General features: G+C 43.4%; 1 protein-coding gene across 3 annotated transcripts in view; it reads right to left on the bottom strand.

Annotated features, from left to right (window-relative positions):
- Nucleotides 1-9,013: 9,013 nt before the first annotated feature.
- The window catches only part of TBC1D23 (TBC1 domain family member 23), a 54,715-nt gene continuing 44,798 nt past the window's right edge, over nt 9,014-18,930 (bottom strand). For all 3 annotated transcript variants that reach the window (XM_088481064.1, XM_088481066.1, XM_088481065.1), the window contains 3 exons: nt 17,231-17,366; nt 12,229-12,423; nt 9,014-10,133 (listed from right to left, as the gene is read on the bottom strand). In XM_088481064.1, the coding sequence (XP_088337190.1) occupies nt 10,052-10,133; nt 12,229-12,423; nt 17,231-17,366 (413 nt within the window). In that variant the 3' untranslated portion in view covers nt 9,014-10,051. The remainder of the gene's footprint in view (nt 10,134-12,228; nt 12,424-17,230; nt 17,367-18,930) is intronic.

Below are 18,930 nucleotides of genomic sequence, written 5' to 3'. Positions count from 1 at the left end.
TTAAACGCGCAGTCTCACTGCAATGATACGCTAATCCACTGTGATCGCTATGCCACCGCTGCAAAACATAAGGACGCCCACTTTACCTTACACACATCCATAATCCTTAGCAAGACAGCAAAACCATCGGTAACATGGAGTACAATCACAGCCTCACGCACACTTGCACAAGCTCTGACCTTACTCAGGAATTGCTAACCCCATTGCACGCTATGAGTACACAAGCTACGTAAGGCATCGCAGTGGATAATGTATGCACGCCCCTGCAACGGTGTTCAAACACACTGGAATGACGGCGTTTCGCCGACCACCCCGTCGCCTCCCACAAAAGGCACTTCCTGTCACTCTGCGAGGGGCCTGCGTAGTCACTGCTTGTTTGCACAAGAGCATACACATGCGCAGGAAGCAACAATCGGCCTATTGCGTGCGTAATTGCGATCCGTAATGAATCATGGCCTTAGTCAGGAATTCTTACTAATGGCCAAACTTAAATAGCTTCATCACAAACGAAACAATGATTTCTTAATTAACATAACTATTCACACACATAGTTTGGATACCTGACCAAAAAATTACTTTGCTTTAATTACCACTGAGAGTCTATTTTGGTAAGTACCTACAAACTTGGCTCATGTTCCGTCAGGTTGGATGGGAACCATTCGTGAACAGCAAATTTAAATTCACTGCAGATTCTCAATAGGATTTCGGACTGGGACACTCTGGGACATTTTCTTTTGTAATTAAGAGACTTCTATAGGTTTCTTATTGCTGCATGTTAAGTCCTGAATCTCTTGCAGCAGGTTTGATTTGAAGCCTATCTAGATCTTGCTCCATCCATTTGAACAAGCTTTCCCAGTCGCTAAGGCAGATAAACTTACCATATAATTATGCACCCACGGCAGGCATAGGGTTCTTGGCCTTGTGCCATAGTACCTAGTATCGAGGTTGAACAGTTTGATTTATGTTTTCATCAGACCATATAATATTCCTCCGCTTTTAGAAACTATCTGGCAAACTTTGCGTTTGAAGATGTTCAGATTTGTGAAATGTTCAGGCTATTGTTGACCCATCCAGCTTCTACCATTACTGCCATAGAAGACTTAATTCTGGTCATACTGTAGATGCCATAGTTATAGCTACTGATGGCTACTCTAACAATTGACCTTCTTGAGTGGGGGATGAGGGTAACCAGAATTGAGTATCTCTAGACAAATTAACAGTCATGCTATAGCCTCTTTATGACTGACTCAACAGTGCACTGGGGATTATTACCCCTAAAATATTCTACTATAGTTTCCTTTTGGTGCTTTTTAATAATCTTTTCTCACATTTCCTTTGAACTTCTTGATGAAGCACTTAATTAGAAATGTACTCTGTAAACAAATGATTGTAGTGTAGTTTATTTTTCTTAGCAAAAGTGTTTAATATATATATATGTAATCCATTATTGCTTGATTTTCATTTGGAAATAAGGGAAAGCTTTGAGCCTAAATTATACAGAAAACTAGTAAAGTACCAAGATTATAAAATTATGGCTAAAGTATTTGCCAATAGGTTTCAACTGTTACTCCCCTCTCTTCTAACCCCTACTCAACTAGGGTTTACTAAAGGTAAACACTCGGTAGAGGGAATGCATTTAGCAGTGGCATCTATTATAACAGCCTCTAATGAAACATCCACTTCACAAGCCCCTATGCTTCTTGGACTTGATGCCGAAAAGGCATTTGATTCCATATCATGGTCCCATCTTCGTGCTATTTTCTCAGCTAGGGCATTTGGCCCTGATTTCTCTCGAGTTATCACCTTTTTTTTACAAATCTCCATGCTCCACCCTACAAATTAACGGTGTGTTAGGAAACTCAGTGACCATGTACAGGGGTACCAGACAAGGCTGCCCCTTTTCGACTTTACTTTTCAATTTGGCCCTAGACCCGTTGCTCCGTCTTTTTCAAACACTTCCCTTATTTAAGGGTATTACATCGGGTAGGATTACCACAAAAATTACTGCGTTCGCAGACGACCTGATGCTCCACATTTCTGATCCAGCTACGTCTCTCCCTCATATTTTCAATCTCCTCCAAGACTATGGCCAAGTTTCTTGGTTTATACTTAATCCTGAAAAACTCATGGCAAAGTCATTGGGTTCTACTATTACTCCTCGTTGGGCCTCCAGATTCTCATTAATATGGGTTAAAAGATCACTTCCATACTTAGGTATTCAACTACCCAGATGTATTGACTCTTTATATTCGCTAAACATGCGCCCGCTTATTAAGTCCATCCTAGCGGAGATTCGCAGCTGGTCGAATCTTCCATTATCTTATTTAGCCCATGCTAATCTATTTAAGATGATTAGTTTTCCACATCTCTTATACTTCCTCCAACAATTACCAATTTTATTATCACAAAAAGATGACAAGTGTCTCTCGAGAGCTTTTCAAAATTTTATTTGGAATGATAAGACGCCCACAAATTAGTTTCTTAAAACTTCAACAACTAACTTTTAATGGGGGAATACATTTCCCAAACCTTAATCGATATAGCCTGGCCTGTAATATCAGAATAATACGGGATTGGCTGCATAATGCAAAAATATACACCAACACTACTACAGACCACTCATTTCAATTTGACAGAGACTTAATTTCTTTCTTACATTCACATAGGGCTGAACTGTCTCAATCTACATTGGACAACCCACTTATGTCAGCGTGGTCCACTTGGAAGGCGGTGCGGCAAAAGTGGGGACTTAACAGCTTTCAATCGCTCTTCCTGCCTCTGATTCACAATCCAGACTTTCAGGAGGGCCGCGCTCATTATCGTTTTGGATCCTGGAGAGAGTGCGGTGTTATGTCTTTACGTTCCCTAGTTAGTCTCTCTAGAAAACGCGGGTTAAAAGCAGGGGAAATAATGGAACAATATAGTCTTCCCACTACTCATATTTTTGCTGCCTATCAGGCCGCACACTATACGTCTTCTGTGGTAAAAAAATTAGCATCGGAAGACTGGAATAAGGCTTTGGACTCTATGTTGGCAGCATCCCCACCGTCCACCAAGATTATATCAATTCATTATAGGTGCCTTGGTTCGGCCATGGATCATGTCACTATCAAAACAGGACTCTCCCGTTGGCTGGAAACCTTTCCCCATATTACTATTCCCCAATTATTGAAAACATTATCTTCTTCTATTACTACTTTATCCACTAGTTCATATAGAGAAATGTTTCTAAACATCTTTCATAGAGGCTATATGTCTCCCAAACGTTGTAAATCAGCCGGCAAAATTTTTTGGGAAACAAGTACAAATGCTCACTACTACTCACCTTCTTAATTATACCCCTTTAACCCCAGAGTGGGCTGTATTGGGAATACTAGACCCTGAGCTTCGAATCTCTAGAGGTGGTAAACAATTGCTCTTGATAGTCTCCGCTGTAGCTAGAAAGAGCATTCTACAATGTTGGGTCCAAAACCAGCCTCGTACACTATAATCTTTTTTTCTTTTCAAAACTATACTTTGTATTTCGTATGGACTGGGTGGAGGCGTCTCTCCAAAAAGAATCTCGGGTTAAAAAGTTTTTTATTCTTTGGGAAAGCTTTATCATCTCATTACTAGGGGTGAGCGGGTTCGGATTTCTGAAATCCGAACCCCCCCGATCCGAGGCCGATCCGAGTCAGGCTCGACTTTTCCCGCCTGACTCGGACCTGAAATTCGAGGCAAAACGTCATCATCCCGCCTTCCGGGTCTCGCGGGTTTTGGATCCTATATAAGGTACCCGCGTCGGCACCATTTTCTCACTCGGCTGTGGACAGTGAAGAGGGAGGGTGGGAGTTAGGGCTGGCTGGGCTGTGTAGCGTAGTGCAGAGTAGTGTTGAGCTGTGCTGCTGTTGTCCACTACTTCAAAGTCCATAGGGGCTGGCTGTGTTGTGCTGCTGTTGTTAATAGGGGCTGTGTCCACTACTTCAAAGTCCATAGGGGCTGGCTGGACTGTGTTGTGCAGTCAGTTCTCCATAGGGGCTGTGTCCACTCCAAAGTCCTGTGCAGTGTCCCAGTCCTAAAGAGGTGCTGTAGTGTTGTCCAGGGGGTGCTCTGTCCATCAGGGGTGCTCCCCCCAAGTGCTAAAAAAATAATATTTTTTGTGTGTTTGTGAATTGTGTGCGCAGTAGCCGCACGTGCATCAACAAAGTAGTGCCAAGCGTGCGCCTGTGTCATAAGTAAAGGGCCGGCTGGCTTGACCGTTAAAGGGTGCTGTAACCCCCAAAGTACACTCCAGTCCAAACCAAAAAAAAAATTATTTTCTGTGTTTGTGAATTGTGTGCGCAGTAGCCGCACGTGCATCAACAAAGTAGTGCCAAGCGTGCGCCTGTGTCATAAGTAAAGGGCCGGCTGGCTTGACCGTTAAAGGGTGCTGTAACCCCCAAAGTACACTCCAAACCAAAAAAAAATATATTTTCTGTGTTTGTGAATTGTGTGCGCAGTAGCCGCACGTGCAACAACAAAGGAGCAGCGCCAAGCGTGCGCCTGTGTCCCATAAGTAAAGAGCCGGCTGGCTCATTTCTTAAAGGCTGGTGTAACCCACAAAGTGCACTACTCTCCAGCAAAAATAAAAAAATATTTTCTGTGTTTAGCCGCACGTATATATCAAATCGATATAACATAAATGGAGGACCAAATTTTCTCCGATAAAAATAAAATAGAGAAAGATCAAGAACCACTTCCTCCTAGTGCTGAAGCTGCTGCCACTAGTCATGACATAGACGATAACATGCCATCAACGTCGTCTGCCAAGGCCGATGCCCAATGTCATAATAGAGGGCACATACAATCCCAAATGACAAAGTTCAGGAAAATGACCTTGAAAAAAACATTTAAATCAGCTGAAGAGAAACGTAAACTTGCCAATATGCCATTTACGACACGGAGTGGCAAGGAACGGCTAAGGTCGATCTCTAGTATGTTCATGACTAGTGGTTCAGCTTCACATGATGATGGAAGCCCTCCTCCCACAAAAAAAAACAAAAGTGTTAAGCTGGCAAAAGCACAGCGAAGAACTGTGCTTTCTAAGAAGATATCACAAATCCCCAAGGAGAGTCCAAATGTGGTGGTGGTTGCGATGCCTGACCTTCCCAGCACTGGACGGGAAGAGGTGGCTCTTTCCACCATTTGCACGCCCCCTGCAAGTGCTGAAAGGAGCACCCACAGTCCACTTGCTGATATGCAAATTGAAGATGTCACTGTTGAAGTACAACAGGATGAGGATACTGGTGTAGCTGGCGCTGAGGAGGAAGTTGGCGAGGAGGATTCTGATGGTGATGTGGTTTGTTTAAATCAGGCTCCGGGGGAGACAGTTGTTGTCCGTGGGATGAAAAAGCCCATCACGGTCATGCCTGGGCAGAAGACCAAACATTCCACCTCTTTGGTCTGGCAATATTTCTATCCAAATCCGGACAACAACTGTCTTGCCATATGTACCATATGTAAAGGTGAAATAAGTAGGGGTAGGGACGTCAACCACCTAGGAACATCCTCCCTTATACGGCACCTGCAGCGCGTTCATAAAAAGTTACTGTCAAGTTCAGAAACTTTGGCTAAGACCGTAAGCAGTCCAGGGACACCTAAATCCCGTTGTCCTGTTGTATCCAAGCGCCTGCAAACCACACCGTCAACTCCCTCCTCGTCAATTTCCTCCTTAGTCAGGATCAGAAGTAGTCCTGCAGGCCATGTCACTGGCATGACTGACTCTCCTATCCGGGATTCCTCTGGAGGATCCTGCATTGCTACGCCTACTGCTGCTGTTGCTGCTGCTGGGAGTCGTTCATCATCCCAGAGAGGAAGTAGGAACACCACTACTTTTACTAAACAATTGACCCTCCAACAGTCCTTAGCGAGGAGGATGAAGTACGACAGCAGTCATCCTGAAGCAAAACGTATAACTGAGGCCTTGACTGCTATGTTGTTGTTAGACGTGCGTCCGGTATCCGCCATTAGTGCAGTGGGATTTAGACAATTGATGGAGGTAGTGTGTCCCCGGTTCCAAATCCCGTCTAGATTCCACTTCACTAGGCAGGCGATACCGAGACTGTACAGAAACGTCAGAAAGTGTCCTCAGTGTCCTGAAAAATGCCGTTGTACCCAATGTCCACTTAACCACGGACATGTGGACAAGTGGAACAGGGCAGACTAAGGACTATATGACTGTGACAGCCCACTGGGTAGATGTATCACCTTACGCAGCAACAGCAGCAGCGTCACCAGTAGCAGCATCTCAGAAACGCCAGCTCGTTCCAAGGCAGGCTACGCTGTGTATCACCAGTTTCAGTAAGAGGCACACCGCCGACAACCTCTTAGAGAAACTGAGGGAAATCATCGCCCGGTGGCTTACCCCACTTAGACTCTCCTGGGGATTTGTGATATCTGACAACGCCACAAAATATTGTGCGGGCATTATATCTGGGCAAATTCCAGCACATCCCATGTTTTGCTCACACAATAAACTTGGTGGTGCAGAATTTTCTGAAAAGCGACAGGGGCGTGCAGGAGACGCTTTGGGTGGCCCGAAAAATTTCTGGCCACTTTCGCCATTCAGCGACTGCGTGCCGAAGACTGGAGCGCCAGCAAACACTCTTGAACCTGCCCCGCCATCACCTGAAGCAAGAGGTTGTGACGCGGTGGAACTCAACCCTCTATATGCTTCAGAGGATGGAGGAGCAGCAAAAGGCCATATAAGCCTATACATCCACCTATGACATAGGCAAAGGAGGGGGTATGCACCTGACTCAAGCGCAGTGGAGAATGATTTCCGTGTTGTGCAAGGTTCTCCAGCCCTTCGAACTTGCCACACATGAAGTCAGTTCAGACACTGCCAGCTTGAGTCAGGTCATTCCCCTCATCAGGCTTTTGCAGAAGCAGCTGGAGAAAGTGAAGGAGGAGCTAAGACGGAGCGATTCCGCTCGGCATGTGGGACTTGTGGATGAAGCCCTTCATTCGCTTTGCCAGGATTCCAATCTGTTGAAATCAGACCACTACATTTTGGCCACCGTGCTCAATCCTAGGTTTAAAGCCTATGTGGTGTCTCTCTTTCCGGCCGACACAAGCCTGCAGAGGTGCAAAGACCTGCTGGTGAACACACTGTCAGCTGAAGCGGAACGTGACACGTCAACAGCTCCTTCTTCATTTTCTCCCGCAACTGGGGCTGCCAGGACAAAACTTAGGTATCCTAAGCAACCCGCTGGCGGTGATGCAGGGCAGGCAGGACCAAGTTTGGACATCTGGTCCGGACTGAAGGACCTGGCAACAATTTCTGACATGTCTACTGTCACTGCATATGATACTGTCACCATTGACAGAATGGTGGAGGATTACATCAGTGACAGCATCCAAGTAGGCATGTCAGACAGTCCATACCTGTACTGGCAGGAAAAAGAGGCAATTTGGAGGCCTCTGTACAAACTGGCTCTATTTTACCTGAGTTGCCCCCCCTCCAGTGTGTACTCCGAAAGAGTGTTTAGTGCAGCCGGGAAACTTGTCGGCGAAAGGCGTAGGAGGTTGCTTCCACAGAATGTGGAGAAGATGATGTTCATCAAAATGAATTATCAGCTCTTCCAGGGAGCCCAGCCTCCAGAACGTACAGAGGGACCTGTGGTGGTGGATTCAAGTGGGGACGAGTTAATACTTTGTGAGGATGAGGATGTACACACTGAAGAGGGTGAGGAATCGGTGGATGAGGATGACATCTTGCCTCCGTAGAGCCAGTTTGTGCAGGGACAGATTGCCAGCTTGTTTTGTGGGGGCCCAAACGAACCAATCATTTCAGCCACAGTTGTGTGGCAGACCCTGGCGCTGAAATGATTGGTTTGTTAAAGTGTGCATGTCCTGTTTATACAACATAAGGGTGGGTGGGTGGGTTGGTTTGTGGGTTTGGGAGGGCCCAAGCACAATTCCATCTTGCACCTCTTTTTTTTCTTTGTATTATGTACAGTTTGGGGCCTAGTTTTTCAAACTGCCATCCTGTCTGCCACTGCAGTATCACGCCTAGATGGGTCACGTGTTTGTGCCGCCCACTCGTGTCGCTTAGCATAGTCATCCAGCTACCTCGGTGCAACCTTTTGGACATAAAAACACTATTGTGAGGTGTGAGGTGTTCAGAATAGACTGGAAATGAGTGGAAATTAAGGTTATTGAGGTTAATAATAGTATAGGAGCAGAAAAACCTACAAATTCTGTGATTTTAGCTGTTTTTATGCTTTTTTTCAAAAAAATACAGATCCAAAACACAAAACCCAGAACCCAAAACACGGAAGGGTGGTTTTGGCAAAACCAATCCAGATCCAAAACACGAAGAAAGATCCAGATCCAAAACACGAAAAGTGGCCGGTGCACACCCCTACTCATTACCATCAAATATGCGCACACAAATACATACTTATTTCAGATCCACAGCTTGGTTTGAGAAGCGACAGCTATTGAATGATCCTCCTGTTCTATTGTCTACCAATGAGGATCAAGAAGACGGGAAAAAAAAAATATCCTTTCCCTTCCTCCCCCCACCCCTCACTCGTTTTGTTTCATTTTACTATTAGGTTATGATATTTCAAATTATTTTAAACAATATTGTTGTTGTATTTCATGACACATATAAAACAAATATGATCTGTTTTATGACCTAATGCAAGCATCCTGTGCATCTTATGTTATGTACCTTTTATGTATTTTCCAATATATTGTACTCTGTACACTCTACTGCTAAACAAAAACAGTCATTAAAAAAGAAAACTAGAAAAGTTAGAGAAGAATTTCAGATGACCCTTTCGAAGGTGAGGGCAGATATCTCTGCATGAAATGTGTAAGAACTGTACTTTATATTGCTGACTGCCAACCAAAATTAAACTGAAAGCTTTGGGTGGGAGATATTCTTTAATTACAACGATTTTTAACACTAAAAAAAAAGCTAATTAAAAAAAAAAAAAAAAAAATTGAAAAGAGGAAAGAGCCTAAAAAGGCTACACAAACAGTATGAAGAGATAATTACATTGCATGTTTAATAAAATCTGCAAACATGTTAGGATTCATGAAGTTAAGGTACTTTGACTTAAAATGTTTCATTTTTCTGTTGTCGATTAACATTTTCCTCACAGTAAATATACCGCCATTCGCATCAATAGGGGGACTTCATGCTTGTCAGAATAATCTCTGGTCCAGGGGCAGCCTCAGATTTAGGGTCTGGAACGTGTGATAATAGAGCACACAGGTGTTTGTATTTTTAAACGGTCATACATGGACCATGTAGGAGACAGCTGTCCTCGTGTGCTTCTTGATGCAAACGCTTCAACATGCCTGTGTCTCTCCTACACACAATATTCCTGGCAGTGACAGAGGGCCTTAACCCCCAGCTTCCAGCATCATTCAGTTTGTCCCAAAACACATTGCACATATTTCCCACATTATTACATCAATAAAATAATATTAATAAATGGAACAGATGTATTTAACTCTGTATACAGTTTTAGCCCTGTGGATTTTTTTTGGCCATTTAGAAAGTTGGTGCTTAGAACAGAACAAATGATAAAATACTGTTAGTGCATTGTGGTTAAAATGAATTTGGTTTATGTGAGTCAGGGCTTCTGGTGTATAAGACAGTCCTCTCTGCACACCATTAGCGCTAAATACTGATCTATGAAGGGTCCGCTGTGCTTACCCCTGCACGTATGCTACCCTTGGTGCTTCCCACTTTTACAAAATAAGTGATACTAAAAAAACAAACAAATTATAATACGCCTTTCTTTTATGGATTCCCCAAAGAATCCTTCTCTACTATTTCCCTCATCAAACATAAACCTGTTGCTGTCCATTTATCCAATTTCCTTCTCAAGTGAACAGTCCTTTTCATTACAATAAAATATGTTTGTCAAAATTAATCTTATAAAAAACAAACTTATTCAAAAGGAGTGTCATGAAACACAACCAAGAAAATTAAATAAACTCTTTTAATATCCTGCCATCGATTAGAAAAGCACTCTTCTTGTCCAGACATGTAAATTGGTGATAGGTGTTGTTAGCTTTCCAGGGCGTCCAAGACTTTAATGATCTGTTGTTTAATGGCTTTGGTAGCATCTCCTGCATTTGGAATTAAGTATCTAGGAAGAAAGAAAGAAAATGATTATTTACAATAACGCAAGTCATTGAGCATCTCAGCATTGCTATGGAGCGGATCTAAGCTAAATCATACTTGCCGACAATGGAGCTTTCCTCCCCGGGAGAAGCCTGGGGAGAAGAAGCAGGAGGGAGGTGTTGGGGGTGGGGTCGGATGGGTTGCGTCATTAAGCCCCCCCGTCCTCGCAGCAATATGCGGCGAACGGTGCATACTTAATTAAGGGGCAGGGCCAAAATAACGCCATTCCCATAGAATCGCGTCATTAGATCATGCCCCCTACTCGCAGACTCGCCGGTCCGCAAGAAAATTCTCCTTATTCTTCCCACTTCACTAGGAAGTGGACAGAATGCGGGAGAAGAGCCTACCCTTCCCGGGGGTGCAGGGGGTTACTGGAAAAATCGGGAGGGTAGGCATGTATGAACTAAATATCCTGCCGGACTGTCAGGAGGGATCTTTTCGTCAATACTTAAAATAAAAATTAAAAACACCTGGAAAGGTTTTATCCGTCTCCAATAAATACTGGACAGCCATATTTGCTGAATTTTAAGAAGCACTGGCCGGGAGAGTCCTGGACTGGGCAAACATGCCTGAGGAGGCGTAGTGGCGCCATCATGTCATCGTGACTCCGCTCCCAACTGTTCAACGCCATGATTTGCTGCATTTTAGACATGATTCAATGCGAATCGCATCATCAAACCTCACGGGTGTGGAGACAGGGCCACAAGTTTGGGAGTACGGAAGAGCCCCCAATATTCGATGTCCTACCAGACTTTCTGGGAGAGTTGGCAAGCATGCAGTTAGCATGCAGGCAACACTACAGACCAACCGTGCTGTGAGGCAGGAACTGGGGCACCAACCGTACTGCCCCAGATTTTTATATATAATTTAAAAAAGCAATCTACTAATGTATAGATGGGATGGTCGTACATATGATTATATGGTCTCTGGAGGACCCCAAGAAACTGACACTAATAGGGGAATTCAATATGGAGCGAAAACTCAGTTTTTGCGTTAATATCGCACCTATGAAGTCATTATCGCAGGTTTTAGTTTTACACCGTATTCAATTTCAAAGACTTTTCGCAGGTTCGAAAAGTCTTTGAAAAAAAATGGGGATAACTTTTCACCACTGAATAGGTGGTGAAAAAAAAGTGCAGACTTGGGGTTTAGGGGTGCAGGCTTAAAAAAAATAGCCTGCACCTCTGGGAATGACATTTTAAAATAACGGTGTCAAAAAAAAAATGTATTTCAAAATTGGGGTGAAAAAAAAAGGGAAAAAAGTGTTTAAAAATAGGGAAATAGGGAAATAGTATGCGGCAGGTGTATTCTAGAATAGGCTATTAGCAGCAGGTGCATAGTTGCAGAATTTTTAAAAACTTACTTTAGGGACATATAAATATGCTAGTACCCATTTTCATGTACCCCAAATTTGATGGGACCACTTAAAAAAACGAAAAAAATAACCTAAGTGCTCTTCTGCATCACTTCTTCAATGTTGGGAAAAAAACACCTGCTGTGGCTATTTAAATCCCAGACTTTCATTTGCAGACTAAAACGGGGGTACCCATAGTGATCCCCCATGTTTTTACAACTTTAGGGGGGGTCCTACAATTTTTTCCAGGAAAATTTCATAGTTTATCGCAAATCCCACTTCACCAGGTCCCGTTTTCGTAGATTTTATATTGAATACGGGGGATAAAGCGGGCGCGCGCTCGATACTTTATCCCTGAAAAATCTCCGATGTGGAGCGAAAAGTCCAGCACGGACTTTTCGCTCCCATATTGAATACCCCTCTAAATGCAGAGTAACTCGTAAGAAATAGCAGTATCCCATCACTTTTTTTTGGTGCACTGTAGTTTAGTTTATTTGTATGCAAACTTGCCCCTGTCCTTTATCTTTACCCTAGACCCCATCTAGTCATAAACAGTCCCTGTCTATTTAAGTGCAACCTAGTGTAGACTGCATGGTATATCATAATGAAAACAACGATTAGATCATGTATTCAAACAAACCAAACTCCAACCAATACACATTTCATCATTGCTAATGATAGCTGTGGTTGGAAGAAAATAATTTACCTCTCCACTGCTAATATCTCCACGCCTGAGCCACTGCTGTTGCCATATTTAAATGTTATCAGCTCTGGATGTTTCTTCTTTGATGTAATCTTGACAACGGAGCTTAGTGCTTGCCGAGATTGTATATAAGCGAATCCTTTTCTAGACTGGATCTCCCGTAAACAATACATATGGGTTGCAGTTACCAGAAGGTGACTTTAAATAAAAAAAAGTTAAACTGTTAATCAAACACTTAAAGGAAGATATCTAACCCCTTGTAATTCCTAACATAGTGTTCATATAAAAGGATTTGTTTGTGAAATGTGAAAGCATATATCGGTAAAGAATAATATAAATATATATATTTATATATAAAGAAAATTGTCGGTGTCCGCACTAAATTCAAATGTTAATCAGCAGTGTGGTGCTCCTCAAGGATCAAATAGGTATCCAAAACACAGGGTTGACAGAGAAGGAGGGCACTCACCAGGTATGGTAGTAGAAAATTAAAATCACATCCTTATTACTTATCTTGATTAAAACATTATGGTCTGACCATAATGTTTTAATCAAGATAAGTAATAAAGATGTGATTTTAATTTTCTACTACCATACCTGCTGAGTGCCCTCCTTCTCCGTTAACTATATATATATATATATATATATATAAATGGGGTATGGAAAGAACATGCGCCTAATAGTGTAGTATTTAAAAAAATATTAGCACGTGCTCGAATATAAATCTGCGTACCAGAAAATAAATCTTTATAGCTTATCTGTGGTTGTTTTACTGGAACCTCATATGGTGAAGTGGTTTCATAACTTCAGGGTGACCAGGAACCTTAAATAAAATTAGCTCATGTCGAGCCAAAATACGCATACATAGTGTAGTAATTTTGTGTCTCAAACAAATAATATGGTGAAGTAGTTATAAATGCGTACCAGAATGTTACTTGAATTAATGCATCAAGTACTAAGTCACCTCTTCAAACTCGTACAATGGCCCCAGTATTAGCAAGTGCAGGAGGAGTAGGTCCACTTTCTTATACTCTCACCCTGTGATCAGCAGCACGCTGCCTGGAGGCTGGAGCCCTTCACCCTGTGATCAGCAGCACGCTGCCTGGAGGCTGGAGCCCTGTGATCGGCACGCTGCCTGGAGGCTGGAGCCCTGTGATCGGCACGCTGCCTGGAACACTTCACCCTGCGATCAGCACGCTGCCTGGAACACTTCACCCTGCGATCAGCACGCTGCCTGGAACACTTCACCCTGCGATCAGCACGCTGCCTGGAACACTTCACCCTGCGATCAGCACGCTGCCTGGAACACTTCACCCTGCGATCAGCACGCTGCCTGGAACACTTCACCCTGCGATCAGCACGCTGCCTGGAGGCTGGAGCCCTGTGATCGGCACGCTGCCTGGAACACTTCACCCTGCGATCAGCACGCTGCCTGGAACACTTCACCCTGCGATCAGCACGCTGCCTGGAACACTTCACCCTGCGATCAGCACGCTGCCTGGAGGCTGGAGCTCTGTGACATGAGCTAATTTTATTTAAGGTTCCTGGTCACCCTGAAGTTGTGAAACCACTTCACCATATGAGGTTCCAGTAAAACAACCACAGATAAGCTATAAAGATTTATTTTCTGGTACGCACATTTATATTCGAGCACGTGCTAATATTTTTTGAAATACTACACTATTAGGCGCATGTTCTTTCCATACCCCATTTCTAGATCACATCCACCCTGACTGCCATTCAGGATTACGGGAAGACTGCTGCCACCTTCACCAAAAGGGATCTAAGTGTCACACCTGTTAGCACTAACTGAACTCTATCACTTTTTGGACTACGGTGTAATACAATTTGGAAGTTGAACCAGAGCGCCGTTCTATACATCCTATACATACATTATATATGTATATGTATATATATATATATATGTATGTATGTATGTATGTATGTATGTGTATATATATATATATATATATATATATATATATAAATAAATACTCCAGTGGGTACCACCATTCAGTAGTTCTTTCAAAGGAAAAAAAGTCCCTAGATTTAACAATAGAAAGCCCACCTGCGTTCCTATTACAGGGAGAGCCTGTTCTGAGATATCGCTGGGTCGGTCTACAATTAAGCTGGGTACAAATTTGACTGACCCGGCGATCTTCCGACAGTAGATACAAGGTAGCGCTATATATTGTGTCCATGTACATACTACACAATCTGCTGTACAAAGATACAATATATCGTTACAGAGGTAATGTTACCGCATGACATAGTACATTGCAGTGTCCCATCCAAGGTGCAGTGGACACATCAGATGTAAAGGTGCTACCGCATTATCCATCAAACGATGAATTGGGGGTACTTGCTATACTAATGGTCGTTGCGATCCATTGTGGATTGCGAGATTGGCCAATATTTTGTATAGTGTGTACCAAGCTTTAGTGTACAGCACCCAGTATCAGACACAGAGAACAAAGAATGCTGAGTATAAGAGAGTGAGCACCCACTGTCCTAAGCCTCAGGCAGATTTGATAATGTCCAAACATTTCAAGCCGACCTTCTTTAATGCCCAGGTTGGACTTTTTCTGCACTATGAGATCCCCAAAGTAACAAATTGCAGCCTAAAGCTTCAATAGGAACTAGTGACATCACTGAGGCATTCGCTATCTAGTGACCAGAGCTCGAACTCTTTTCAATTTAGACCCAAAAAGGGCCTTTTAGAAAAGGGAAGACAGCAGCCACTTCTTTGATGTGTTATTTGCTGACCAGAACTTTAGCCAGTGGACTCTGTACACCACCATCAATTGAAGCTCTGGCCACCACACTAAAGAACTCAAGGTTGGCGTCCTCAGGTTAGGAAGAGACAGAGGAAGTTTATTGTATCAGTTCCACACTAGGCGTTATATTCCAACCCCTCCAGGAGAAAGGGGAATGAAGTCCCGGCGGCTCACATCCCAACGCCGGCAGCCCGAAGGGAGAAGATCCCGACAGGGCAGGTAAGTACCCTATGCATACCTCACTCCCCCCCCAACCCTCCCTTAGTGGTGATTAACCCAAACCTCCCCCCTAGTGCCTAACCGTAACCTTCCCCTGGGGTGTCTAACCCTAACCCCTCCTTACTGCACCCTAACCCTCCCAGAGGGGGGGGGGGGGGTGCCTAGCCCTAATCCTCCCCCCCTAGGGGTTCCTAACCCTTAACCTCCCCCCAAAAAAACCTAACCCCGCTACGCTCCCTAAACCTAACCCTCCTCCGCGGCTAACGCTAAGGGCGCCCTGGACTTACCTCGTTCGGGCAGGCGTCCTTCAGTGTTCTGGCGTCGGGATTAAGATAGGCATTTGTATTTTAACGCCCATCTTAAATCCATTGTCGGGATTTCCTTGTCGCTATTGAGAACAGCGGCATCGCGCCATCTGTCTCATAACTACATCCCCCTCCAGGAGCTTTTCTGTCCACTTACTATATGTCACCATTGACACCGAAGAATGGCCTCTGAGCAGGATCGTAATTAAAAAAAAAAAAAAGCCGATTCATCAATCCGAGGGGTCCTTGACAGAAGAGGGAGAGGAACTGCGGTCCTCATATATAGTTAAGGGACAAAAGGATCCACTGCCACTCTAGGAAAGGGGTAAAGATTTCCCAAACATTGCAGGACACGAATATATTTATCTGGAGCATTAAGTTTTAAAGCTAGCTTTGAGGGAGGGCTGTTTAATACCAAGCAACTGCCATATCAACACTTGTGTATTCAAACTCATCGGGGCTACTACAGAATAGTCCAAGATGTTGCCCAGGAGTTTAAGAAACGAGGATTGGATCAGGTCAAGACAATGTCCTATAGGTTTGTGTTTAGGCCATTGCCCGGTGTAGTGTGAGGAATTAAAAGAAAACCAAACATTGGGCTAGGTACCAGGTCTTCTCAGATCCCAGCATGATCGCTGATGACTCTGAGGATGCAGTACAGAGGGTAAAAGTATATTCAACTCCCTGGACACAGAGAATCGTGTACTAACCTTACCAATAAAGATACTTTGCAAGGAGATAAAGTTTGCTACACTATAAACCAGGGGTGGGGAACCTTTTTTCTGCCGAGGGCCATTTTGAGATATACATAACATTATTCGCGGGCCTGGTGCAGGCCCTCCGTGTGATGTCACAATTACCGATGATTACAGCAATGCCCGAAGCATCCTGAGGAGCTGTAAGGGCAACGGTGTCACTGTCTGAAGCATCGTAATGACACTCAAGGCGGCACTGCTGCATAGATTCTGGCTGCAGTGTGCCATTCTAGGCACCCTGGTAGCCAGATGAGGCTAGCAGAAAACAGCTCAGAGGGCCAGACCAAATGATTCAAGGGGCCTTATACGGCCTTCGGGCCTGAGGTTCACCATCCCTGCTATAAACCATCTAGATTTTAAATGACTAGTGTCTCTCTTTTGGAGTGACTCACAGCTAAATGTAACATTATCATCACAGTGAATTATGATAAGGCCTGGGATGTGACAATCGTAAGATGGGTACAGACCTAAAAGATATATCTGCAGATGATGGTTGCTCATACACACTAAACAACCAACATCTGTCATCTTGCTGCGGGTCCTACTGGCATCGCGCCTCTGCTGCAAGTGTACGGGCTACACACTGCATGATTAGCAGCTATATCTGCCATTGGCTGTGCAGCACAGCCGACGCGATATGTCTGAACGACGTTGTTCACAGTCATATCGCTGGTGCACACTGGCCGACAGGCACACAATATATTGGCCTATCAATTGATCGGCCAATATATCTGCCAGTGTGTAACCAGCTTTAGTCACATTGAATCTAAAAACAGTGAGTGAAAGTACAATTTTTATTATTTTCATCTTTCAGTAGAATGAAACTTGTGATGTACTATCTAATTTTAAAATGTAAAAAAGAATGTAGAGGTTACTAATGCTTTTAATGTACATAACTTACAAACTAAAAAAAAAAACCCTCCACAAATATACAAGTATTGCTACAGACCTTGGGAACATATGTCCATTTTCCTTAACTTCGTGACAGGGAAAGTGGTGTTTGATGTCGGGCTTGTTAACCCAGGTCTGAATGTTAACGACTTCCTTTCGGTCATCATCGGACATAGACGAGCTGTCAATCTCATCTAGAGAGATATGTTATGAGAAATAATATAATTATACTAAACTCTTCAGCAATGACATACATTTGAGGAATATATAATACCAGTAAAGCTCTAAGCATTATATGATTTAGTTTTATTATTTTCCAACAGAAACGCACAAGAATAGCATATCTGCGGTGTAACTTATTTATTCAGGCTGCCACGGGCCTCCTCTGACAACCCCTATTTATATACTGCCATCTACAGGCCAAATGTCAGGCTGGGGTATGATTCAAAAGGTCGACAATATTAAGGTTGACATTCAGAAGATCGACTGGAGCTGCATGTCAATTGTAAAACGGCTAACATGGTCATTAGGTTGACTATAAATATGTTGTCATGTATTTAAGTCAACAGGGTTATATGTTGACAGTCAAAAGGTCAACATTTAACATGTTGATACTTTTATTTTTTGTTATTTTAGCCTAACCCTAAAATTCATGAAAAAAAAAAACCATGTTAAATGTTGACTTTTTTTTTTATGGTGTCGACAATTTAACCCAGTCGATCTAAAAACATGTCGACATATTGATAGTCAACCTACCGACCATGTCAACCTTTGTATTGTCGACTACTGAATGTCGACCAATTGGTCGGTATCTGTCAGGGTGATTAAATGGCTTAAGTATTCCTTATACAAGGCAATTTATTTACCAGAATGAAAAGATGACAGCAATTGCAACAAAATAGGTTTAACATGAAATTCACAAATGTCTTCCAGACTGCCTTGTCTTTAACAGAACTTACAGGCTACAAGACGGTAAAAAGAGTAAGGGCCCGATTCTGAGATGCACGTAAAAGCGTACGCAGCGTCTATTGGTGGGCCGCAGTCTTAGGGGTATATTTACTAAAGTGAGAATTTTTAGAAGTGGAGATGTTACCCATAGTAACCAGATTCTAGCTATTATCTTCTAGAAGGTGCTAGCTACATGTTAAGTAGAATCTGATTGGTTGCTATAGGCAACATCTCCGCTTCTAAAAACTCTCACTTTAGTAAATAAAACCCCTTAGAGTTTATGCAAATGGCTTACAAACTCCTTCCCTTGTGTACATCCGTGCTGCCGAATATGCAAGGACTGAGACGCCAACTTTTAGTGCCCGCGCACGCTGAAATACCGATTGATGCATCCTCATACGCCACCATTGAAACTTACACCAGCCCTATGCAGGTGCAGTTTCTCCGTCTGGCCAGGGCCTCCTATGCGAGCGGTGGAACATCTGGTAAAGCAGCTGCTGGCACTGACACACCTACGCACCTCCCATATTATCCCCACTGAACAGCCCATTTTTGCGTGCACTAATAGTCACCGCCGCGCCCATCACTGTTCCCCCACCTTTCTGTTACCATCTGAATCGATCACATGAGCCCCTTTATGCGCTCACTCTGTAACCTATGCACCCTAGGGGTTTTCCGAAATTTTAGTGCATGTGCAGTTGCAAATAATCGTTCAACTACATGAGCATCGGCATTGCCGGCGGCTCAGAATCAGGCCGTGTCACTTTATCTGATTTTTGTAGATGGAATAGAATCCTAGAGTGTCCCAGG

The sequence above is a fragment of the Taudactylus pleione genome, unplaced genomic scaffold (genome assembly GCF_031769625.1).
Source record: "Taudactylus pleione unplaced genomic scaffold, aTauple2 ptg000262l, whole genome shotgun sequence".
NCBI classification, from domain to species: Eukaryota; Metazoa; Chordata; class Amphibia; order Anura; family Myobatrachidae; genus Taudactylus; species Taudactylus pleione.
This window is presented reverse-complemented; position numbering and strand designations above follow the sequence as displayed.